Source organism: Zootermopsis nevadensis, unplaced genomic scaffold (genome assembly GCF_977971745.1).
Source record: "Zootermopsis nevadensis isolate Lab colony 2312 unplaced genomic scaffold, Znev_1.0 Znev_ptg000022l, whole genome shotgun sequence".
NCBI classification, from domain to species: Eukaryota; Metazoa; Arthropoda; class Insecta; order Blattodea; family Termopsidae; genus Zootermopsis; species Zootermopsis nevadensis.
The window spans coordinates 16,268,717-16,294,235 of NW_028259154.1; the positions used below are offsets into that span (position 1 = coordinate 16,268,717).

The 25,519-nt window shown below is 34.1% G+C and overlaps 3 protein-coding genes across 10 annotated transcripts; 1 reads left to right on the top strand and 2 right to left on the bottom strand.

Moving 5' to 3' along the window:
* Window positions 1–1,462: 1,462 nt before the first annotated feature.
* On the bottom strand, window positions 1,463–2,511 carry RpL35 (Ribosomal protein L35). Its single transcript, XM_022072435.2, has 4 exons — window positions 2,376–2,511; window positions 1,995–2,131; window positions 1,767–1,848; window positions 1,463–1,667 (listed from the first exon to the last, which is right to left on the bottom strand). Exons 1-4 carry the CDS (start codon window positions 2,376–2,378, stop codon window positions 1,518–1,520), a joined length of 372 nt encoding a protein of 123 aa, XP_021928127.1. The 5' UTR covers window positions 2,379–2,511; the 3' UTR covers window positions 1,463–1,517.
* An 88-nt stretch (window positions 2,512–2,599) lies between these two features.
* Arpc5 (Actin-related protein 2/3 complex, subunit 5) lies at window positions 2,600–5,064 on the top strand. Of its 2 annotated transcripts, none has more exons than XM_022072433.2 (3): window positions 2,600–2,762; window positions 3,777–3,856; window positions 4,359–5,064. In XM_022072433.2, exons 1-3 carry the CDS (start codon window positions 2,600–2,602, stop codon window positions 4,596–4,598), a joined length of 483 nt encoding a protein of 160 aa, XP_021928125.1. In that variant the 3' UTR covers window positions 4,599–5,064. The 2 variants fall into 2 exon arrangements, with proteins under 2 accessions (XP_021928125.1, XP_021928126.1); XM_022072434.2 differs by having other exon boundaries at window positions 2,600–2,745; window positions 3,784–3,856.
* Window positions 5,065–5,766: 702 nt separating this feature from the next.
* On the bottom strand, window positions 5,767–25,420 carry LOC110833896 (carnitine O-acetyltransferase). 7 transcript variants are annotated; one of them, XM_087353362.1, is made up of 15 exons: window positions 25,148–25,223; window positions 24,554–24,633; window positions 23,863–23,924; window positions 22,644–22,810; window positions 21,101–21,230; window positions 19,647–19,819; window positions 18,858–19,020; window positions 17,844–18,015; window positions 17,185–17,363; window positions 15,852–15,952; window positions 14,995–15,120; window positions 10,531–10,653; window positions 9,659–9,857; window positions 8,403–8,540; window positions 5,767–7,190 (listed from the first exon to the last, which is right to left on the bottom strand). In XM_087353362.1, the coding sequence occupies exons 3-15, from the start codon at window positions 23,896–23,898 to the stop codon at window positions 6,969–6,971; spliced, it is 1,929 nt and encodes a 642-aa protein (XP_087209488.1). In that variant the 5' UTR covers window positions 23,899–23,924; window positions 24,554–24,633; window positions 25,148–25,223; the 3' UTR covers window positions 5,767–6,968. The 7 variants fall into 7 exon arrangements, with proteins under 7 accessions (XP_087209488.1, XP_087209492.1, XP_087209489.1 ...); XM_087353366.1 differs by having other exon boundaries at window positions 24,540–24,633; XM_087353363.1 differs by lacking the exon at window positions 25,148–25,223 and adding an exon at window positions 25,077–25,144.
* Between the last annotated feature and the right edge of the window lie 99 nt (window positions 25,421–25,519).

The following is a 25,519-nucleotide window of genomic DNA, read 5'->3' on the forward strand; positions in this document are numbered from 1 at the left end:
GAGGGCATATGCAGATCCTAGAGACAAAAGTATCCTGGGCAAAAGTTATGAACCTCATACTATGATAAGGACATTAAATTTTACCTCATTCAACCACCACAAGGAGCATAATATGAACTCTGGGACCAAATAAAAGGTTATTATATAGAATTTCTAGAGTACTGCAGCCTTTGGTACAAGAAATGTGTAAAGATATATCACAAAAGAAAATTGCCTCTCAAAATTTGTACCAAGCCTGCCACCTACAAGCAGTCCATTAGCAAACAAGTAATCATCAGAACATGTTCTTTTAATGTAAGGAAGAACTCACAGCTGCCATGAAACAACCCAAAACTCATTCTACCATCATTCCATTAGCACATATGTAAGAAGGTATTATATTGTTAATATACCTATTTACAATAAATAACAGTATATATTTTATATGGCATCAGTATTTAAAACCATTAAATGCTGATTATTCTGTATTGAGCTGAATGATCCCATTTCACACCCTCCAACTTAACTTCCCAAAGATCCATTTCAATAGGTTCCTCCCATCTACATCTAAGTCTTCTGAGTAGTCTCTTCCCTTCTGGTTTTCAAATAATTTTGTGCACATATCTCATTTCCCTATACATGTCACATGCTCCATCCAACACCTTGATTTCAGCATCATAATGGTGAAAGAGTACAAATTATGTACTTCTCCCTTTTGCAGTTTTCTCTAGCCTCCTGTCACTCCATTTCTCTTTGGTCCAAATATTTTACTGAACTTGTTCTCAAACACTCTCAATCTGTGTTCTTCCCTTAACATGACAGACCAAGTACACACCCATACAAAACAATAGGTAAATTTATAGTTTTGTTATCAGTAATCAGTGGATATCAAAATGGTAGAAATTAGTTTTTAATAGTACCAGTTTTTATAACTAAAACTAGAATTACTACTTTTCCAAAAATGTAGCAAAGAACATAAGAATGAGCTTTGTAATTTTATACACCTTGCATTGCTATGATAGTTCAATAAAGATTAGAGTAGTCTTACTACGTAGCCAATGTGGTGAGAACAAAAATATGTATTCATAAATAAAATGTTAATCTGGCTAACCTCTTGGTAACCAGCAACATTAAAATGTGAGGCACATTAGATTTGGATTAGGAAAAAATGCTAGTATTGAAGTGTTTATGTGATGTGTCAAACATCCTAGTTTACATATCAGCAGCAGTCATACCACCAAAGAGAAAAGGAATAAAAAATAAAAAATGCAACATCTCTTTTTAACATTTTCATTAATTTTATCAAAGTAATGCTCAGTCAACAAATTTGTTTCAAGGGCATTTCAGAAAGCACACTTCCTGTAATAAATATGGGTTATCCGGAAACCTGACAATCACTTAATGTGAAGTTGAATTTAATTCCCTGCAAGGATGGGATGACCCACTACAGTCCCCAAATACATGACATGTTATAAAGAAAAAATAATTTTTCAAATGTATATTTTATTTATGATACAGCAAATCAACAGACATGCATTTCAAGCCTTAACAGCAAACTTTCTTGGTGGATGTGCTCGTCGTTTCCTTATTTCCTTCAAGGTCTTAATACCACTTTCATGCTTAGAGAGTGCTCTGCGAATTGCACGAGTCTTCTTCGGTCTCAGGTCCAGAGGTTTGTACTTTTTGTTCTTTAAAAAACAGAATGAAATATACATTTTATACAACACAAAGGATTTGTATTAAACATGAATGCATTTCATACCAAGAATACTTTGGTGGGCACTGACCTTAAAAAGTTTCCGTAAATTCTCCTTCTGCTTCTGATGCATCACAATATACACTCGAGCAATAGCTTTTCGCACAACTCGACTAGAAAAAGGAAGAAAAACATGTATTTTCATTCATCTCTTATATTATGTATTACAAGTAGTCTTCTAATGCCATAAAATTTGAATTTGTTAGAAATGGAAGTATATCTACACACAAGCAAATATAACTGTACAACAGAAACTAACATTTTGGAAAGCTTAGAAGCAGCTCCCCCCGTCACCTTCGCAACCCTAAGGTTGGTAAGCTCAGTTTTGAGCTCATCCAGCTGTTTCAGCAGTTCTTTCTTGTCTTTCGTCCGAAGCTCGGAACACTTAACCTTACCCTGCATTCAAAGAAAGAAATGTAAATTCATGAAGTCTGAAAGCAATCCTACGTCATGCCAAATTAAACTTAACCATAACCTCAATTAAAATATATCACAAAACATATGATCGAAGTTACATAATTGTACACAAATTTACTATATTTCCTTCATAGGAAAATGCATGTACAAAGGCCCAGTGTTGCACATCAATATAGGATGCATTAGATTACTTGGAGTTTACAATCTATATTACAACACTCACCATTTTTCGTGCCTGTAGACCGGAACCGGATTTCCACTCTCACAACCTACAAGTTAACACTACGTTGTTAGGTCAGTTGTTAACATACGTCTGGTAACTTGTGGTCTGTGGTTAACAGCACGGATCAGGTTGGCACTAAATGGCGGTATGTGGGATTTTGGCTGGGGTGGCAGGTTAGTGAAGTACGTTATCACATTACTATTAAAGCGTTTTGCCTGATAACTATGGCAAAAAATACATCAAGTTCTGCATTCAGGAAAATTGATGTCGATCAGTATAATGAAGACAATTACAGAGAAGAAGAACAGGCAGAATTACAGTCCGCACCTATTGGACCAGACGAATCAGAAGTTACAGCCTTGATGAATCAGTATCCTTATAGAAACTGTAAGAGTTCACCAACACGAAAGTAGACACATTAGTTATACATCCTGTTATTATTAAAATACAAGTATTTAATAAGCTACACCGTATTATTCATGTTCCGAGTAAGGTGAGCATTTTTGGAGTAAAATGGGTATTTAAACACTTATTTAAGTGTGTATGATTTTTCTAGTGTATGAAACCAGTATGGCACATATTAAATGAGCCAGGGTATTAGTTCATTGTAATGAATAATGAGCCTGTAAAAGTAACTGAAGGATGCCATGAAAATGTGCTGTTTGTGTGTATGACTATATCAGGTGGATGAAACATTTCCTACTTAGGATTAAAAACAAATTGGTTTCTTGGTAAAGTTGTTATTAATTTTACTGTCATTCATTCTTATCAGTTAAAGCTGAAATGTCTCATTACTAGCTTTATAACTTCATTGGATTACTTAGAAACCAATGAGTTCTTTGTGCGTATTTTGATTGTTGCCACTCATTGCCATACTACTGATTCTGCCCGAATACTAAGATAGTTTGTGGAAAACTTGAGAATCAGTATTTTACTTTCACTCTTCCCCTGCACCATACATTGGTTTATCTCTCTGTACTCACACATTAAATGTGTCTCACAAATGCATAATCATGAAACAAAATTAAAAGTACATTTTAAAGAAACTAAATCAGGATAACCTGTTAAAAAAAGGAGAGAGGATGCAGATTTTCACATGTGTATTCATATATAAACTATAATGCAGATACCCTGTGAATAGGCACTATCCATCTGGGAACACATACACATCATGTCGACACATTTCTGGTCAGGGAGTATGCCTTAAGTTTAATCCCTTATGTGTGCCATAAAAAGTAGATATTTATGGTCCATTTAGCTATTAAATAGTTCAGTTGTGTTTATGAAATTACATAGGCAATTAGACAACCTGTTACATTATTGCACCAAATAGGCCTTGTCTAATAATATGAACCAGGTTACCTTGTCCTCTTGGATCATTAAAACATTTTTCTGTAACAGTATTTAGGGGACGACATATTGATGCTTTAAAAACTGTACTGCGGAATGCTCCATTAGGATCAAAGAATCAGCAAATCAAGGTATGTCAAATGGAAGAAGTTGGACCCTCTTTCTGCTTTAATGTGAAAAAATGTTATGTAAATTATCATATGGTTAAAATCATCAATGTTTTCTTCTAGTTTCTTAGTGACATCTATTAAAGATTTAAGTTCTTGATGGTTCATAGATGATATGGTTCATGTAGGCAGTTTCTTTCACTTAATTGGCTTTACTTCCAAACATATTTGTCTTTACATGAAATAATTTAGAGAATCGATCTTTTGGGTATGTGAAACAAGTGTCAGTTTTGATCCACAAACTACTTTGAGTAAGGTCAAGAGGGCATTATTTACTGAACATATGAAGAAGCGTGCTCAAGATTTTCAATGCCTGTGAAAGAAAGAGTAAGACTTGCTTTGCATAATAATTATTTATGACTGCATAAAATATGGTTCCAGATGTGTTCACTGATTCTCTTTACACTGGATAATTTTAATAATAAAAGGAACTGAAGTTGGTAAACAAAGATTGTAATGTTTACAGGACAATGCTTTGAACCTAACACTGAGGGTGTTGCTGGCAATCAAGGCTTCCCAAATTGAAGAAGCTGTTGGTGCACTGGACCGAGACCTAGTGGATGTACTCATGAAGTATGTCTACCGAGGCTTTGAGTCACCATCAGAAGGAAGCAGTGGTCATCTTCTCTTGTGGCATGAAAAGGCATATGTTGTTGGTGGTGTTGGAAGTATCATGCGAGTTCTTTCAGATACAAAACGAGCATAAATGACTTGATGAACATACACCGGTTTTTCAAATCATCTAATTATGCCATTAATTTTTCATATACATACCATTCCACAAGAATGTATGAATGACTGAGTGAAAGAAGAGGCAGTATTTATATATGAAAATATTGATGAAATTTATTAACACTATAACATTTTAAGATATACAATTATGTCTGATTACTTAGGGCAAGTATATTAACAATGTACAGTCTTTTGTCAGTTTGAATAGTTCAGATTATGGAATATGTTTGTATTTGTATTGAATTCAATATTAGTACAGAAGTTCTTTATGAATAGTTTATGCATTATGTAGGCAAGAATGAGTTGAAGACAATTTAATCAGACATATATGAGTTGTTTTTAACATTTTGTTTTATAGTATATTTAAAATGTCAATGTTTAGCCTGTTCAATAATACATGTGGTTGATAGCTACTCAAAATAAAAAATTATAATGGATTAGTACAAGTAATTTTCCTTTCTTCTGGTTTTATCTAATTGACAAAGTATATATTTCTGTTAAAAGTCCAGACAAGAGCAACGTGAAATAATGCAGATTTGTACAAGGCCTTAAGGTGACTTTATTCATTTCAGTATTGCATTACAATTTGGTCTTTTAAAAGGGAATCTAAACACCAAATTGTATACTGTGTATTTATTATTATAATACCAGCTTGAGAACAGGGTCCTGAAGAGAAAGTAACAAGAAGTAGCCAAATATTGTTAGGGTGATGCAGGATGAGAAATACATACAAAATTTTGATCAGAAAACCTGAGAGAAAAGACCACATGGGAGCTCTAGGAAAAGAGATTTCAGGTTCACATGATAAGTATGAAGTTGGCCATTTCCTGGGATGTCGTGCCGTGTAGTCTTATAGAAATTAATGGAACTTCAGAGGTGCTTACTGCCTCCATCAATCATGCTGATAATGGAGGAAGTAAGCACCTCTGAAACAGTGGTCAATTGTATGAGCACAGCATCCCAGAAGACTGTCATCTCCACAGATAGAATCATTTGAAGATGGATCTCAAGGAAATAGAATGGGCGTATATAGACTTGTCATCAGGCTTAAGAGGGGCACAATTTTGAGCTCTTGTGAACCACATCCTGGAAGAAATGTAAATGAATGGTAATGATATAAAAGAATTGATAATTCATATACAAACTAGGAAACTTTGAAATTATATTTGCTATATAAGATAAACACTTATCTGCATACTCAATATATATTAATGTGACATACTGACAAAACACATGCACAATATTCAACCATGAAATTATTACAAGAAGTGACAGAACTTACATAAACCAAGTATTACAAATGCATCAATTATGAAACAAATAAAATTCAGTTTGTACATACAGTGTTTGATTTTTCTGTGCATATATCTATATGCCCATGCAATGATAAAAACCAGCATATTCAATCCATATTTAATAATGCCATGGCAACAACTGGATTCTTTTATAACAGACCTAAAACTCTTGTCACTCTCCAGCAGCAAATCTCACATAAGAAGTCAAATACACTATATTAAAGAAATATTCTTCCACAAATGCCATGGATATCAGACTTAACCAGCCTTGTTTAGACAAAATATATGCCAACCAAAGAATATACATTGATTCTTCAGTTTAACATGTTAAATATCACAGATTTCTATCATTAATTTGCATTGAAGGCACCAGGTTATAATATATGATCATTGTGATTATGAATACATACAATGGAAATGTAAGGTCTTTCAACTGAATGGAGATATTTCCTTATTAATAGAAAGCGAGTAAATATAATTAAAAGTAACAAGAAAAACACTGTTAACATTACAAAGACAATTAATCTTATCTAGTTGCATTCATTATGAACTTCAGACTTCAAAATTCATTAAATTCCATTTCACAAAATATTATCAGATAAAAAAAGCATAAGTATTGCAATAATTTTGGCTCAAGTTAACCCTTAAGGACATTGACAATAAAAATAGAGAAATTCCATCAAAATGGAAAACTTCAGACATAACTTTGTTCTTTAAAGTACCTCCACATTTTCCAGTATATCAAACAACTGATGTGTCAGTAATATTACAGCATTTTCTTATGTGCTAACATATCAATGGTCCATCCTTTCTCTAATTTCATCCTCAAACAATAGGAACTGTTTTACTGTGCTGGAAACCTGAGAGAAAACAATATTCTGCTTGTCACTTGTTGACACATTCGATTAAAGAAGGCACAAAGCAAAAGCATTACTATAAAATACTGTATATCCAGACAAACTGATATTACCTGACTAGTACAGATTCACCAGCTCCACTCAGTTAATAACCATTATGATAAAATTGTACATACTATAATGGCTTACAAATTACAACTTGGCTTTAGTTTGGTGACCAACAGCCATCACTTTCTCCATGTCATCAAATGAAGCCATCAGGGCATCATGGAAGGCCTTTACATCAGTGCCATGGCCTAATTTGAAAGCTGATAAACCAAAGTTAATTGTGTTTCCCAATGGATTGTAGCATGAAGCATAGCCATCAGGAACCACTGGACCATAACACATCACTGAATTACCTTTCCCAGCAACCTGAAAGTAAATATAAAAACAGTCTATAAGTTAGCCAACAATTTGAAAGCACATACAATTTATTATGCCACTATTCAGTAGAGACTGGGACCTCTTTCATCGTGTGTGTGTGTGTGTGTAAAGTGGTCACAGCATGAAGCTGACCACTTACCTTCAAAGGTTGAGGTCTAAAATGAGTGGATCTTTACCTCCTAATCCATATTCATAGCTATGTGCTTCAATATTTTAACCTTTTTCATAGCAGAAAATGTTCCTGTATTTAATTTTTCTTCTTGGTATTCACTAAAGCAATCACAGATTAAACTTACATCCCATCTGTACAGAATCCCTCCCCTACACGCAGTCAACAATACACAAAATTCCAGGCTTTGGATTCCTTCGGAGACAAACTTGTTAACATATTACCCTACATAGAAACTAAGGAAAAAGCTCTTCATCTAAATCAACCTGGTAAGGATAATGTGTTAAGAAACACACTCATTATGTTACATGTTACATCTTACTCAACAGTTCAGTTTAAGTATGCACATATCCTAAATAAAGTGACCACGAAATCCAAGTATTAGCAATGGAAACTCTGTATTATTATGGTGAATTTATATAACATTTGAATCAAAGAACATGAGTCAAAATAAATGTTTATGTCAGTATACAGTATAAGTTCTATGAACAACACTGCTTGTGTGAGAATTGAGGTTTTCACGGTGATGAAGATGGTGTTCTCGGGTGTGATACCAATGTTTTTGGAGAAGCATGCTATGTGCATCTACAAGGCTGAAGATGGAAATATTGGTATCTACCTATGAGAGTCCAAGGTATCACAACTCAGAATAACATTTTCAACAGTGTGTGTAAGATTGAAACTTTCACAGTGACTGAATGTTATAAAATTCTCTTGGGTGAGTTAAAAACTTAACATGACATGGTTGATCAACTGAGAGGATTTTACAGCAATCTGAAACTAATTTATACAACAGAAAAACTGAGAAAAGTGAAGTATTACTACATTTAATACTCACCAAAATTCATTATTTTTATACATTTAAAGTCTGGGGTAAATGGTTATCCTAATTGGACTACAACGTAATGGCACACTTCCATAATGTAGGATTGCAGATTAACAGTTACAAAATCAGGAATTTCAAAAATTACAATTCTACTAGAACAAAATTAGGTTTAAATTCTTTTTTAAGTGTAATATGAATACTTTACCTGGCTGCTTGTTATTTTGAAATGTGTGCTACGTACATATGATGGATCTTTATAAAGAGGATGCATCTGTATTCCATTTTCAATTGCCGCAAGCTTCAGTCCTAGCAGATGTCTGTCTACACCTAGCCCAAATGCAGCCTGTAACAAACAAATTCTATGTTCAGAGACTCACAACAGGAGATTCAGGAAAAATCCTTAAAGATAACAGGAACCAACATTTTTTATCTTTCAACAATTAAAAATCAATTCACTGTAAAGGGACAAAATGTAACCAAGTAACTCTATGGAGCAGGCTCCTTCTTGAGAAGCTGATAGTCATACATGAGGAATATCAGCAATTCATATCAAATTTTAGTCTACTTGGGAGACCTACGTGTAAATGGAAGGACATTAACATTTACCTCAAAGGAAACGGTATAAGGGAATAAAATGGATTCTTCTGCTTCAGGAAAAGATCCAATTGGAGGCTCTTATGAAGCATTTGTGAACCTTCAGATTCCATAACAGCATGGAATTTCTTGACTAGCTGGGTGATCACCAGCTTCTCAAGTACTCTGCTCCATGAAGTTACTTGGTTTTGTATCATGCTTAAGAAAGTCAGTAACAGGCAGTAAGTGAATGATTTATGATTCAGAAATACCATTTTAGGGTATGCTTATAACAACAAGTTAATGTTAAATCTCATCAAAATCTGAACCAACACTTCTTTCAGAGCTGAAGTGGTTAGTCAGTTCCTGTAATGTGGTGTGAACATGATATTTAATGCTCAGGTTTTGAAAATTAAAACTTAATCATTATGTTATTGTATATTATGGCATTTTGTCACACTCTGCATCTGGATTTTTATGAGAAGTGTATTCTAATCGGTTAAACATTGGTACATTAAATTAAATATTATTAAAGCCAAAGTGGAGTATTTCCATGTTTTAAGACAAGCAGTGAAAACAAGTACATCTCTTCAAACTTTAAACCAAAATGAACTATTCAGTATGGAGGCTCACTCACGGATCTTTATGCACCCTATCTGGAAATTAGTCTTCTGCATGCAACCCTCTGTTACTTCCTCAAACCAGTCTGATATACAACTGAATTTGTCATATATGCTTCCTGATCCATCTGTTGTATAAACTATAACCCCTATATGCTGAATATGAGACCAAGTATCATTTTTACCCTCCAACAAGGAAACTTCTTAAGTTTAACATTTCAAAGGAAGACATACAAAGTAAGTATTCACATTTAATTTCTATTTTTACCTGTGTAGCATAGTCTTTATGACTTTTAACAGCAGCCAAGAGAGCCTGTTTTTTATCTTCATATGAACTATTAGGATTGAGCATTGTCTTGGCAAAATGAACGGACTCTATTGAACAGGATCGAATTGTTTCGGTGCGTCCTAGATAGAACAGCCGAGTTCCTGCTGATTCATAGTGGGCTGCTGGTTCATTATGAAGTCTGCAGAAAGTAAAAACATATAATTATTGTTTTAACTATATTAGCAACCTAAAAATTTCTCATGTCTGTCTTATTTTTCTTCTGCTGCTTCAATTCTTCTGTCACATGTTCATGTCTCATGCCTCAATGTTGTATTTTACTAATGGTTCAATATTTTGTAAAATTTCAAATACATATTGCTACACATTATTTTATTTGTCATCACCCTGATTATGGATGGAGCAAGGATTTTTAAACGGTAAACTTCTACCAGACTACACAATGCTACAACCCAGAAGACAGCTATCTTCATACTCACTGCCACGAGAACCTCATCCTACTTTATTTTGCCTATTAATTTACATATTACTGTTCTTCATTTTAACTGTCTTGGAAAGATTTGTTTTACAGACATTTAAAACTTTACCACCACTCTGGTAAGAAAACTTAGTCATAAACTGTTATAGTTTAAAAAACAGAATTAATTCCTTTGAATATGTATGAAGCTGGAACAGGTTCATAGCCCAATCTTGAATGGGAGAAGATAAAGAAGAAGACAGAAGACTTATAACAGCAAGAACAGATGTTGAACTTCAGTAAAAGGGAACATCCCTATAAAGAGATAGAATACTACTGTTACTTTTCCTTTGTAAAAAATTACATTTCATTGTATCTGATATGAAGATTTAATCACCTGTAATATGCTAACTGAAGTGCCATCTGGATATAACTGTCAGGACTCACTTTAAATTCTTTGATTAAATTCTTTCCATATCCAAGATATGTACATGACAAGAAGTCAGTGTCCTCAATCAACCTGCAAAACAATTTAAACATTTATGTTAAAAGAAAATGTGGAATAACATAATCTTCTATCCATTCACTATTTGTCTCATCACTTGCACTAATCATTTATAACAGAACCGAACAGTTTAGCACTAATGCAAGAAAACCAATACCAGATTCATTTATAAGATTATTCACTCTGTTTAACAATCTCACTTAAAGAAAGTGTGTAAAACAAAAATAATTCTAGGAAGACCTTATGATGCCTACTTTCTGTCACACACACACACACACACACACACACACACACACACACACACACACACACACACACACACACATATATATATATATATATGATATGACTAGGTACAACTACAAAGTACAGTACAACTCATTTAAGATGACAATGCTTAAAACATTTTATATGCATAAAATATCAGAATAAATATGCACAAAACTTTCCTGTTAGATTTATATATATTTTGCCCTTTTCAATAAATGTACTACTTAAAAGCATTTCCTTCCTAAAAAGCACAACTGAATGTCACACAAATAACACTTCACCATTGACAGGTTTTTCATATCAAAATGTATAATCATAAAGCACATACAAATCATCATACTCTGTGTCCCAAAAACATTATCATAAGTCTAATGAACATTAACAGTAATCCAAAGGGTTGACATATAAACCAGTATTATTGTGATGAATAACATATCTGCGTTCGTCTCTCTCTTGTTTCAACAGTCATCATCCACACAGATATTATGTGACCAATATATAAAATGTATACACATCTATATGGAACACTTAAATGTTGAAGCCTGTCTACATACTATGGTGACAGAGTTAAATGTTACAATTGCGTCACAGCATGCTAACTATTTCAGAAATTTATTCAATCATAAATCTTTACAATATCATTAATAATCAATTTATCTCAAGTACCAACATGCTGTGCTAATGCACCAACGCAAATCATGAGATGGAAGACTTGAGTGAATGTAAATGATTTCACATCAAAGAATATGAAAGGACAACTGCAGAGACAAACATGGAAAATGATTTATAATAAGCCTTCTGAAACTGTTGCAGAGGCAGATCTCTACTGAAGGCAGTTACAGAATGCATTTACTTGAGGCTGCGGCAGTGCTTGTGATGGGGTTCCATGACAAAACCGTACAAGACAAAACCGTACACGAAAATTGCGCACAGAAAGAAGCTCACTGTCATGAATGCTCACACGAAAATTACTCACACGGACAAATGCTCACACGGACAAATGCTCACACTGACAAATGCACACACTGATAAATGCTCACACTGACAAATGCTCACACGTAAAATGCTCACATGGACGAATGCCTATATTCACAATACTATAAGTAATCGGAAGCGTTAACTGGTTACCGTAGTAAACCGACGTTTCGGAATCAAATTCAATAAAATATTCTCGGGCAATCAGCCGCGTTAATTTTTTACCGTAGTACACCGACGTTTCGGGAACAAATTCAATAAAATCTTCTCGGGCAATCAGCCGCGTTAACTTTTTACCGTACTACAGATTTCGTAGTAAACAGACGTTTCGGCAAATGTTCAATACAATCTTCTCGGGCAATCAGCCGCGTTAACTTTTTACCGTAGTACACATTCCGTAGTAACCGACGTTTTGGGAAAATGTTCAATACAATCTTCTCGGGCAATCAGCCGCGTTAACGTTTTACCGTAGTACACATTCCGTAGTAAAGCGACGTTTCGGGAAAATGTTCAATACAATCTTCTCGGACAATCAGCCGCGTTAACTGGTTACCGTAGTAAACCGAAGTTTCGGGAACAAACTGTCCCCATCTTCAGTGTTTGTTCCGGTCCAAATTACATCTTCTGCTGAGGTAATTTCATCATACTATTTCGTTTTCTTATTATTTTTTAAGCTGAACGTCTTTTAAGGTTTCGTTTCAAAATTTTAACTTCTTGTACTGTTTGGAGTGTGATACTGTGGTGGACACTTCCATTTCATGGCATCTACCTAACTGTTTAAGACAAAGAATCAGAAACGTTAACTGGTTACCGTAGTAAACCGACGTTTCGGGAACAAACCCTGAAGATGGGGACAGAGTTTGTTCCTGAAGCGTCGGTTTACTACGATAACAATAAGCCGCGATAACTGGTTCCCGTAGTAAATAGATGTTTCGGGGAGATATTCAATAAAATCACCGGCAAACAACCGCGTTAACCGCTTTACTACGGTAACCAGTTAACCCGACTGATTGCCCGAGAAAATTTTATTGAATATCTTCCCGAAACGTCGGTTTACTACGGTAACCAGTTAACCTTTAAACGATGGGAATTTAAATGGCAAAGTGGTAGTTTTTGGCTGGTTTTTAAACTTTTGTGCACGCTCTACGGAAAACTGTAATATTATCTAAAGTAAACATGATAAATTTACGAAATAAAAGTAATATTTATTCGAATAGAACAGAGAATACATAGAGTTTTTTTTAAAAAATGCAGTTAATATCTTGCCTAAATAGGCCTTAGTAACTTTACTTTGTTCTTTTGAAGCTCATTCGACATGATAGAAGCCATGGTTGTGAACTAATGACCACACAGAAGAATTTGTCTCCCCTACTTCAGTGGATACACATTATTCTCACCCATCATGCCGAGGATATGTGAGAAGCTTTGATTAGGGGCCTGAAAACGAAGCCAAAACCCACTTGACAATAACAATGTTTATTGCTGTTTATGGGTTGACAGCTCAGGCTGACCTTGCCAAAATGCTAGAGAAAGTGTTTCAATATTTGCAGCCCCTAAAATAGGCCAAAAGACGTAGCCAAGTCCTCTTACAATGTTGCAAGTTTTGAGATCCGCACCGGGAATGTTCGTAGGGCTGACTACACAACTTACTTCCCAGATAAGGACCGCTAGTAAGATAAAGGTAAACGCGGTTGTTGACCGAAAATATTTTATTGAATTTGTTCCCGAAACGTCGGTGTACTATGGTAACCAGTTAACGCAGCTGATTGCTATCGTAGTAAACCGACGTTTCAGGAACAAACTGTCCCCATCTTCAGGGTTTGTTCCCGAAACGTCGGTTTACTACGGTAACCAGTTAACGTTTCTGATTCTTTGTCTTAAACAGTTAGGTAGATGCCATGAAATGGAAGTGTCCACCACAGTATCACACTCCAAACAGTACAAGAAGTTAAAATTTTGAAACGAAACCTTAAAAGACGTCCAGCTTAATAAAATAATAAGAAAACGAAATAGTATGATGAAATTACCTCAGCAGAAGATGTAATTTGGACCGGAACAAACACTGAAGATGGGGACAGTTTGTTCCCGAAACTTCGGTTTACTACGGTAACCCCACCCAGCCTCCTCTACAATGGGTACCGGGGTCCTTTCCCGGGGGTAAAGCCGGCCGGGGCGTGATGCTGACCACTCACCCCCATCTAGTGCCGAGGTCAAGGAAGAGAGGAGCTATACCTCCACTCACCCCAAACGCCTACATGGTGTATAGTGGGACAAATTTTACTTTACTTACGGTAACCAGTTAACGCGGCTGATTGTCCGAGAAGATTGTATTGAACATTTTCCCGAAACGTCGGTTTACTACGGAATGTGTGCTACGGTAAAAAATTAACGCGGCTGATTGCCCGAGAAGATTGTATTGAACATTTTCCCGAAACGTCGGTTACTACGGAATGTGTACTACGGTAAAACGTTAACGCGGCTGATTGCCCGAGAAGATTGTATTGAACATTTTCCCGAAACGTCTGTTTACTACGGAATCTGTACTACGGTAAAAAGTTAACGCGGCTGATTGCCCGAGAATATTTTATTGAATTTGTTCCCGAAACGTCGGTGTACTACGGTAAAAAATTAACGCGGCTGATTGCCCGAGAATATTTTATTGAATTTGATTCCGAAACGTCGGTTTACTACGGTAACCAGTTAACGCTTCCGATTACTTATAGTATTGTGAATATAGGCATTCGTCCATGTGAGCATTCGTACGTGTGAGCATTTGTCAGTGTGAGCATTTATCAGTGTGTGCATTTGTCAGTGTGAGCATTTGTCCGTGTGAGCATTTGTCCGTGTGTGTAATTTTCGTGTGAGCATTCATGACAGTGAGCTTCTTTCTGTGCGCAATTTTCGTGTACGGTTTTGTCGTGTACGGTTTTGTCTGGTCACCTTGTGATGGCATGTGACATTACATTTGTTAATGTATTAGTAAATGTGAATGAAAAATACACAAATATGATAACAGAGTCAGGCCAACCCAAGTTGTTTATTTCAAATTTTCAACTTATTTTTCATCTATGCATTATATCTTAATATAGAATGAAGTGAATTAACTCTTACTTGTCCAGATTGTGCTCAGCCACTTTAATAGCATTCCTAATATTTGGGCTAACATTGAATTCCAATTTCTCTGGTTCTGGAAAAGCTGAAACATTTTCTCCAAGCTTGCTCTTTGGAATCTTCTCTCTAGAAGAATACAAAAGACACATATTAAATTTTACTAATAATTAAATAATTGTTAAATTAAAAGTGGACTACACTGCATATGTATGGAACATAAAAATGTATAGAGATGTGTGAACACCTAAATCTCAAAACCCAATTTCTAATTCTGCCTCAAATGTGGCTTTGAATTACAAACAAAATTCAAACTCCTCAAACATTATTCAATAAATTTAAGAAATATATATAATGTCATGTTTATCTCATTGACTCCTATGAATAAAGTCTGAAAACTTTTCTGTTGAGTGATATTTCAGTAACACTAATATTATTACTTTTGTGTTTGATGAAAAGTGTGTTCTGAAGTATCATTTTGTGTTTATAATTCATTAGGTAGTTCAAATAATAGGTTTAATGGCACCCTGTTTTGACTACTCAGGCTTTGATAACTGAGCTACAAAGACACAAATATAGCATTAGTAGACAAGGAAATGCAACTATCTGAGTTCAAGGGACCAAGTCTTGACAACATATCCATTTCATCTAATATTTGGGGTATAGGAAATACCACAAACTGTATTATGTTAGTTTTAATTTCAGTTTCGGTACTGAACTGATCTATATGATCTGTTAATGATCATGACTGAGAAGCACAAATGAGACAAGAAACTCAACACCCAATCATCTAATCCTCAATTAAGTATTGTTATTAGTAGATGTGACATTCTAGAATTCTCTATATCAATGCAACTTACAGGAAATCCAAGCAATAGTTCATAAGCATAGCAACTGGCACTGCCTCAGCAGGGCTATGCTCCACTACAATTCCAACTTCTCCTTCACGACCAACCACGATCTACAGCATAAAAATTTAATATATAAAAACATTACTGGAATAACTCAATACACAACTTCCCACATGCCAAAATAGAATAGGTCAAAACCTAATGATCAGAGAATATAATTTTGAAGTGTTCAAGGAATTCTCATATCTAGGGTCAAAAGTTAATTCTATTCAATTCAATTCATTTATTAAAGTGCTTGACAACAACCGAAAAGGCCAATAACAGCCAAGCACTAACAACAATACAAATCTTACAATACTAAGGCAAACAAACAATGAACTGAATATATAAAGTACAATATTAATTTATTGCAAAATAATTAATAAGTAAATGAGCTAAATGTTATGGATAAGTAAATTAAAAATTAAATTAAAATCAGTTCAATTTTGGACAAACAACATACAAAATAAAATATTATACTAAATAAATAATAACAATAACAATGATTATTTTTTAAAGAGCTGACTGACATCAGTAAGCAAAACAGGATTTTTGTTAAAGATGGTGATGCTCCTACAGACTGCATTGGCAGCAGAAACACATCTGGCAGAGGGAATAGCCTTGAAATTACGTTGTACAGTAAAGGTAGAGTAGTCTCTGATAGACCTAGTGGGTACGCAGAGACTAACTGTATCAAAAAAAGATGAGCAACTAATTTTGCCTTTAAAAACATTGATGAGGAAAAGCGCATCCAAAAGCCACCTCCTTAAATGCAACGATAAAAATTTTAATCCTACTAATATATCATCATAATTACAGGCACAAACACCATTAAAAAATGTAGTGTAACATAGAGATACAAATTTCCTTTGAATCCTTTCCAGTTTAAAGGAGTCAGTATTAGTAATAGAGTTCCAAACAATGGATGCATACTCAATTTTAGAATGGACTAAGGTACTGTACAAAACCAAAAGGCTATCAACAGTGAAGAAGGAAGAAATAATGTAATAACATCAATAATGGAATACATAACTGAATACTCCTTGCAAATATGATATGTTCCCAACTATGAACAAGTGACCAAATCACCATTTCACATAGAACATCAACCTACCTACCCCTTTGCAATTCACAAATTATCATTACTACATATGGGAACAGTGTCAAATACAGGAACAGTTCTTCTAATGTGTGGGAAATACATCCGTAACAGAAATAATGGAAAACTAATATCATTATCCTTGTAGTTTATAACAACCTCTGCCACAGACACAAATAATTTTAGACAAAAATGTTTTCTTACCTCAATTGTTTTGTCAAACCAGCGATTTCCAGAACTTCCTTTGTTACCTCCCCCATGTACTATTTTCAGTGCAGCCAAAGTAGCAACATTTGGTGCACTAAGGTGCGAAGCAGGTCCATCAAGACAAAGAAGAAACAGAGAAGTCTGAATAGCTTCTACACTCTTCCAGTTTGTTTCATCTGAAACCAGTACAAACTGTAAATTTTCTAAAAATCAATGTGGAATAATATCTGACTAGCAAAGTTGAAATATATGTAGCCTTGTAACTGTTTGGGTGCAATAGTACAGCGTACATACAAGAGACTGCACAGAACTCACAAAACAATGCTACTATATAGTGTAGTGTACAGGTAACTATGCAGTAAATAAAATATCTGAGGAATGACAGCTGCACAGTAGTCCCACTCTCCATTTTAAAGCAGCAAAGCAAAATAATAAACTTCTACAATACAAGCCTGGAAAGTGTATTGTCCCAGAATACATAATTTCCTCGTGTGTTCTTTGCAACACACATTTAGAAGTATTAAATCCATCTTGTCCCCCAAAATAAATTTGTCAAAAAATAAGAAAAATGTTAATGGTCACCTAAAGAGATATGGTTATCAATAAAACTCTTGAGAACTTTAATTTAAATCACCAAAACACATCTTAACACACACCTTTCACTAAGTCACTGTACACTTCTGCCCAGGTATCCCGGTGCTCACTAGTCAGAATTCCAACAGGTTCCACTGGTGTTTGAGAAGCTGCCACCACTGCTTCCAATTGCCCAAGCAGCTTAACAGGGCTTAGAATATTACCATTGTTCTCATAAACATTAATCTTGAAAAACTGTGAACATGGACAAGAATGGTTTCAATAATCACAATTTAAGTGCCTAAGCATTTCTTAGATCCAATACCAAGCAAACTGTAATCTAAGATACCAGTAATTTTAAACAATATTTGTTAATGCCAAGCAGGTTGCATTTCTTACATAAAAGTGCAGTTTGTTTAAACAAAAATATTTTCATTTCATTATGTATTAGTATTGTATCTGCTTAAATGTATGCACCACACATACTAACATTTTAAAATAAGTCATGAATATATTTTATTCATCTCCAAGCCTTTATTTTTTAACAGTTTCACCAGGATTTGGAAGTGGCATTATCAATCATAGATATTAATATCAGCATCCCAAAATCTAGATGGCTTACTATGCATTCCTTGCACGACACACACACACACAAACAAAAATACAAAAATAAAAGGTACAAAGACACTCATTACTAAGCCACCAATAAACAGAAGAGAAACAACATGCCAAATCCGATAAACAATAAGCAATATGATGAAAAAGGAATTTTTATTCATCATAATGCTTAATCCACATTTCAATAAAATATCAATTTATATAAATAGTCATAATCTTAATGTGGACATAAACACAGAATTTATTCAAAAATACACTGAAATTAAATGTTTTTTAACACTGACATTGTGGATACTACAAGATTTCTATACAGAAAGACCTCTCAAAATAAGACAGAAAGAGAAGCCTAGTTTTTCTCAGTGTGTAAGTTTTAAACTGAGTTATATTTTCATTCAGTCTTTACATCAAAACATTTATGGAAAACCGTACACTGAAAAAAAAACATATTTACAAAGACACTTTTGTAATTCAAATCTTACATGATTGTTGTGTGCAACTACAATATGCCGCACTGGGCACGATGGATCACTGAAATGCATTTTATCACAGTTTGGGGCTGGAATTCGGCATGTGCCATATACCCTCTTGTACTGAGTCATGTCCAGTGGTTCCTTACCCATCTTCTCAATAGGTATTTTATCACTGCAACATATTGAACAACATGGGTATGTTAGAGACAATATTTGAAATGAAACAATGTCATAAAAAATTAAAATTACTTTTATGCAGAACATACTAAGTGACTATTATGACATACAGAGCACAAATGTGAACATGGGCTAACAGAAAAGAAGGCAAAGTACAGAAAGCAAAAGAAAAGAACATACATAACAATATCAAATTCTAGAGGCAGAAACACTACAATACATTTTGACAGTAAAGCTACAGTGGTATGGGCATGTGCTATGCAGACACACTATAGTCTTCAACATCCATCAGATTAGAATATTCACTGGATCATACAATATGAGAACAAAAGATATTTCATAATTTATGTATGTTTCAAAAGTTATACACTTACAAGCAAATGATTATAAATGACCAAAATCAAACTCCACATTCCACAATGACAATACATATGCATTACTGCAAAATGTGATGAGAGCTTGTATTCTGGTCACTAATTACTAATCAAAATGTGAACATGAAGGGCAACAACATCAAACTGAATTTATGTGGAAGAAGAAAGAAGAACCATTAACTAGTACATCAACATTTTATGAACAGACATGAGAAAAAAAATCAATATAAAAGTAAAATAACATTACTTATCAATGTCTGATTTGTAGTTAAGGGCTGCAAAAGTGAGTTTAGCAGCATATGTAAGAAACTCTTCTTGTGTTTGGAATAACTGACGTGGAAATACAAGTGCAGGGTTTGAATGAACCACTACAGGTAGGCGGTATGACAAGTATGCTGCAGTAAGCCACCAGTCAGCTATCTGAAATGCAAACATAACTTTATATTGAAGGAATATAAGCCATAAACAGCTAACACTCAGGTTCCAGCCACACTGTGTGCTCTATGGTGATAATGCTTTCACCACAGTTTATTGAGATTTGAGTATTCATATTCTGGATGTCAAAATTATACTGAGACATTCAACACACAGAAAGCAATACCTCATTTATAGTCTCTAAGGGGAGAATACAGCAAGATCCATCACCTGGAAGGATACAATGTGCCACCTCACATGCAGTATTAGATGGATAAACAGCTCTGGTGTGGAAAACCAAATTACTTTAAAAAAATCTGTTCTACAACAAATCCTGCATACACTGCCTGGGAAGAGAACCAGGCCACTACAATAAGAAGCCTGAAATACTATAATAATAAGGCCATTCAACTATTAGCAAATTGATAAACCATTTCATGTGACTCATAATCCACCAGGTAGACAATAGTCAACTAGATGGTTTATTCCTCATTAATATTCAACACATTCAATCTTCAGACTATACTTGTGTTATGCTGATAGACCATGTATATGAGATTAATGTATAATCACCCATACTGACTACACACAAAACACTAGGGTAATAAGAATCAAGATTATTAGAAGATTATAAGATAAAAGGACTTACAACAGAAAAAACACACATTAAAAGAGACCATTAAATATTTCTTTTGGCCTGATCACTTTAAATCGTACAAAATATTACGCTACTTATTCAAAATGATATTCAAATAAGCATACCATGAATTCCCATTATTTTCTTTCATACAGACAGATAAAAGAAACTATACATGACTAACTCCATGCAGCAAAGTTCTTATGAAACTCATGAAGAATATGTCCAAGTCCCAAAAAATCACTAAGCAGGAGGACTACCCATTGTTTGCTATCCAAGACTACTTATTCAATATATTCACAGCTACCCTCTTTATCTGGAGGCCATCTCTTCCATCTGAAACCTGAAGGTATGCCTTGAAAATGAATGTAATATCTGAATCAGCCACTTCAAATATTCAATGGTATAAACAAAATAAAAATCATGAAAAAGTGTACAGTATTGCAACAGAAATTTTGGCAATGAAATAAATAATATATAATATCACCATCAAAAGAAAATACCTATTCCATGACCTGAAAGGCATAATTTTAGCAAGGGCATTGAAAAGTACTTTGTAACTACTATGGCCTTGCTATACATTTATTTAGATATTATACTTTAATCCAGCATAGTTATTAGAGTAATAAATCAATTACACAATGTCATACCCAGCTGTCCATACTCTTGGCTCTGTTTTCTAAAATTTTTTGAAGCTTCTGTCCATCTCCTTCGCTAAAATCTTTCACAAGGCGTTCTGTAGTAGAGAGCTCTGATGATGATAAAAGTGGTTTCACAGACCTAATTCAACAGCAAAAACATGTATGTGTTAGTCACAATACAAGCTGAGGAAGAAAAACAATTTATAAACACAATGAATATTTGCAATTCATATCAAAGCAAATGACACTACACTGACAAAACATAAAAGAAAACCCAACACACTTTCTCCATGCCTGGTAATCACCCCCTTCTTATAACTGTACACAAACATTTCCCACAATTACTGCATATCCTTTGTTTTTCCATATACTTTGACTTTTGAGCAAGGAGTTCAACACCAGTGCATAACTAGATCTTCATTATTTAATGTGTGTGAAAAACCCTAAAGAGTATAATGATCAAGTTATAGTTAAATTTTCTTTTCCCAATTTTATTGCTATGTTATGCATGACAAACACTATTATTACCACTACCAAGACTGCCACAGACTTCTTGCTGCTGGCAAGGTTTCTAATTACAGAAATTAAATGAATTATTATTGTTATCATCATTTTCTTTGTATTTTATTAGTGTTTTACATTTATACTAGTGTTTACCTAGGTAGATTATTTCCTTTTTAGCAAATTTCTATCTTTGTATTAGTGTTTGCCTGTCATAGGCTCTTTGCTGTTGGCAAACACTTAACAAAGTAATTTAACTATTATTATTATTATTATTTAGCATTATTTATTTTATTTAGAATTATTAAATTTAATTATATTACTTAGGTATTGTATTTAGCCCATTTATTTGTGAAATATGATTCAATAAATGAATCTAATTATTATTATTATTAATATGGTACATTTATATATTTAGTTTCATTTGTTTGTTTTACTTTTATTATTGAAATAAATTAATTACTTATTATATTTTATCCTATACTCTGGTTTAGTGCTTGGCTGTTATTGGCCTTTTTGGCTGTAGTCAAACACTTAAATAAATGAATTGAATTGAATTGAATCATAAAAGCTGAATTAAAACTTTCAACCATATGTGGGACATAACTAAGACTTGCATCTTACACACAAATCATGAATTAGCAAGGTACAATTGTTATTTAAGGTTTATGCAGAAAATCTGTAGCAAACATGTTAATGTTTTTCATACTATTATATCAAATTTTGTACTGATGTATCAGAGGTATGGAGGCAGCTGTTTTAAATTAAGATACCTTACACACAACTATACTATATTATGGTATAGGGCATAATCACTAATAACCTGACATTTAACCACCTCCAAGCACTATAAATGCTATGAACAAACTGTTAAAATGCAGCTACCATTTCTTTTCAGATGTCTTATGTTGGTGTACATGCTATTCATGACTAAACCCAGATTAACATGGAAGGCATTATTACAGAGTATAAGATGATCTTAAAGAAGTAATGTCTCCTTGTACAAAAAGGTGTTTGCTTCCAGTTAAAGTATATAATTATAGAATACAACCTGACAAATTTGGCCAATGTATCCTTAAGAGGTGGAACTGGGTGACGAGGGAGATCATGCTGAGTTGACGCAGGTCTCAATGCCATCTGTGGATAACATGCAGATACCCGGAGAAGGGACAAACCATTCTTCTGATGATTCACCATTTCAGAAAAAATGTGACGAAACTGCAATTGAAAATCCTTTATAACATACAAATTCAATCTCTAAATCTGTATAAACTTGAAACAATGACATATAAACAGCAAGATTCCCAGTTTCACTGGCTCTCAAGTCCTTCTAAGATTAGACAAGTACTATGCCTTGAATGTCTCTAATATTTAAGATTCTTAGTCTACTGTCTACATCTGTTTGAATTTGTGACTCATATTTTTTAAACCAGAAAATGGTACTCTACAATACTCAAGTAATACACAATCAGAAAATACACAGATCGAATGCAGTTCTGTAATTTGGCTAAGATTCTTCATAATTTTCAACAGCCTGACAAGCAAAATGTAAGAGAAATATCCATGTTTTAAAACATGTAATAATATCTACTGTAAATCCTTTTCAAGTCATCACACACTCACTTTGCACTCTTAATGGAAAAACACACCAGGGGTATACAGAACAAAATTCTGAGAATATTTGGACCTAAGAGGAAAAAACTAATAACAAGAACTTCATAATTCACCAAATACTGTTTGAATAATTAAATAAAGGAGGATGAGACATGCAAAATATGCAGTATGCATGGGAGAAATGAGAAATGCACACACTGTTATAATCAGAAAATCTGAAGGGAAGAGATCACTTGGGATATATTTATATACAATATTCAAATGAATCTTAAGGAAATGGGCTGTGAAAGTGTGGACTGCATTTATTTGTGGATGATAGGGTCCACTGGCAGGCTTTTGTAAAGACAATAATACACCTTTTGATTTCATAACAGGCAGGAAATTTCTTGATCATCACCTGAGTAACTATTATCACCTCAACAATTAGTTATTCTTACGTATCCTCCATAAGTACAGGCCACACTGACAACTTGTAAATCTCATGGACATGAAAGCTTATAACATGGTAATCAGTATGGAAAGTAATATGTTTTGATTTCAATAGAAGAAATAAGATATGCAGTGTTACTTAAATTGTATATGATTTTCCAGTATGCTATTCACAAGTCAGTATTTTATGCCTACTATGAAATCAAAGCAAATATACAGTTACTCACCACGGAGTGTCCTGCAGTTCCTGGTATTCTCAACATCTCAACAGTTGTTTCCTCTCTTTTGCCTGTAATTACGAACATTTATCAAGACTTCTGCAGTGTGATTTCTTACACGATAAACAAGTGAACCTGGACTTAACACTTATAACCACCCTGGCCAGAAAAGTTTTTAATCAAATACAAAGAATGCTAGGACAATCATACATCATCTTAGTGCCTAAAATGGCCAAGACACATATATAACACACGGGAACACGTATGTTTCTGTTATGCAGGACTTATTCTTGGTTTTTTTAATGGCAGTTTCTTGTAGGGAATTATTTAAGAAGTTTAATATTCTTCCACTACCCAAAGAATTCTTATTCTCACTATTATCATTTGTAGTGGATAACACGGAAAATTTCAAACAAATATAGATATCCACAATATAAGAACAAGACACAGATACAACCTTCATGTGCTGATTTCTAACCTCAGTAAATATCAAAAAGGAGTCTACTATACTGGAATTAAGTTATTCAATAATCTTCAACCTATTATAAAAAGTCACGATATAAAAGTTCACAGTGGAACCACGGTTCCGGAGAATCTGACGTACATACGTCTCTGTAATGTAATGTAATGTAATGTAATGTAATATAATGTAATGAAATGGAATGTAATAATTCTTAAGTACTTACTTTAGAGTACTTACTTGTGATATTCTAAAACGTTTTTACCAGCACAAAATTATCTAGTCTACGACGCACTTCACAAGCGATTCACAGCTCAGCTCTTTAAGCAATAATGAAATTAATGTAACACAACAATGTAAACATCTGACGCAACAATTAGTTTCTTAGGTAACATAACAATGCACGCAGGAGTTCATATAAAAGCTGACCATTGTTGTCTGTCCATATTTACAGATTATTGATATGGATCTTACACAACTTCGTTACTGAAATTCATTACCCTTTTTGCCGAATGACCCTTCCGTATAGACGTATTTACGTCAAAAAGAGAGGAAAACTCAAAATTAACTTAGAAGTGTGGCACTCCAGTGGCAAATTTTGCACCTTTAAGAAATAGCTCCATGTATTATACACCTTCCTATTTACACAAACAGATAGAAAAAAGCACAGACACTATGACGGTATACAAATATCAAGATTAAAGTAATATTTTAATATAGTGATCATTTCAATAGTTGGTATGCTACATTAACTAAACGTCACCATTTGAATAACCCTCCAGTTTATATCATTTTAAATGGGAGATCAATTCAGGTTCCAAATATGCGTTTTACTTTCAGCAATTCATTCAACGCTGTTGTCCTCTTCAGATCTCCAAACGCAGTTATGTAATTACTACCTTACCTTGTATACAGAAAAACTCTATTTACATATTTCTAAATATACCTTTCAAATTACACCACTTCTCTAACCCTCCTTTAGGACGATACCATCCGCCGTCGGAAAGAAAAAGGCTACAATTGCCAGGTTCTCTATGCTATTGCCATCGCCTACGTTAAACCTCAGCCTCCTTGGCCACAGTCCTTGTCATACACAAACACATACATAAGGTTACTTCCATCTCAATCTAAATTAAATTCACATAGTATATATAGCACATGCGCGAGAAAAGCATAAATAACTTTAGTCGAAAAATAGAGACCACT

Excerpts from the sequence above, each read along its gene's own strand:
- Arpc5 (XM_022072433.2), top strand. The coding sequence starts at position 2,600 with ATGGCAAAAAATACATCAAGTTCTGCATTCAGGAAAATTGATGTCGAT. Across the intron at positions 2,763-3,776 it reads TCAGTATCCTTATAGAAACT|TATTTAGGGGACGACATATT; the intron begins GTAAGAGTTCAC and ends TTTCTGTAACAG. Across the intron at positions 3,857-4,358 it reads CAAAGAATCAGCAAATCAAG|GACAATGCTTTGAACCTAAC; the intron begins GTATGTCAAATG and ends TAATGTTTACAG.
- LOC110833896 (XM_087353364.1), bottom strand. The coding sequence starts at position 23,898 with ATGTTGAGAATACCAGGAACTGCAGGACACTCCGTG. Across the intron at positions 21,231-22,643 it reads ACATTGGCCAAATTTGTCAG|GTCTGTGAAACCACTTTTAT; the intron begins GTTGTATTCTAT and ends CTGTTGAATTAG. Across the intron at positions 15,121-15,851 it reads AACTATTGCTTGGATTTCCT|AGAGAAGATTCCAAAGAGCA; the intron begins GTAAGTTGCATT and ends GTATTCTTCTAG.
- RpL35 (XM_022072435.2), bottom strand. Across the intron at positions 1,849-1,994 it reads GCTTCTAAGCTTTCCAAAAT|TCGAGTTGTGCGAAAAGCTA; the intron begins GTTAGTTTCTGT and ends TCCTTTTTCTAG. Across the intron at positions 1,668-1,766 it reads ATTTACGGAAACTTTTTAAG|AACAAAAAGTACAAACCTCT; the intron begins GTCAGTGCCCAC and ends TGTTTTTTAAAG.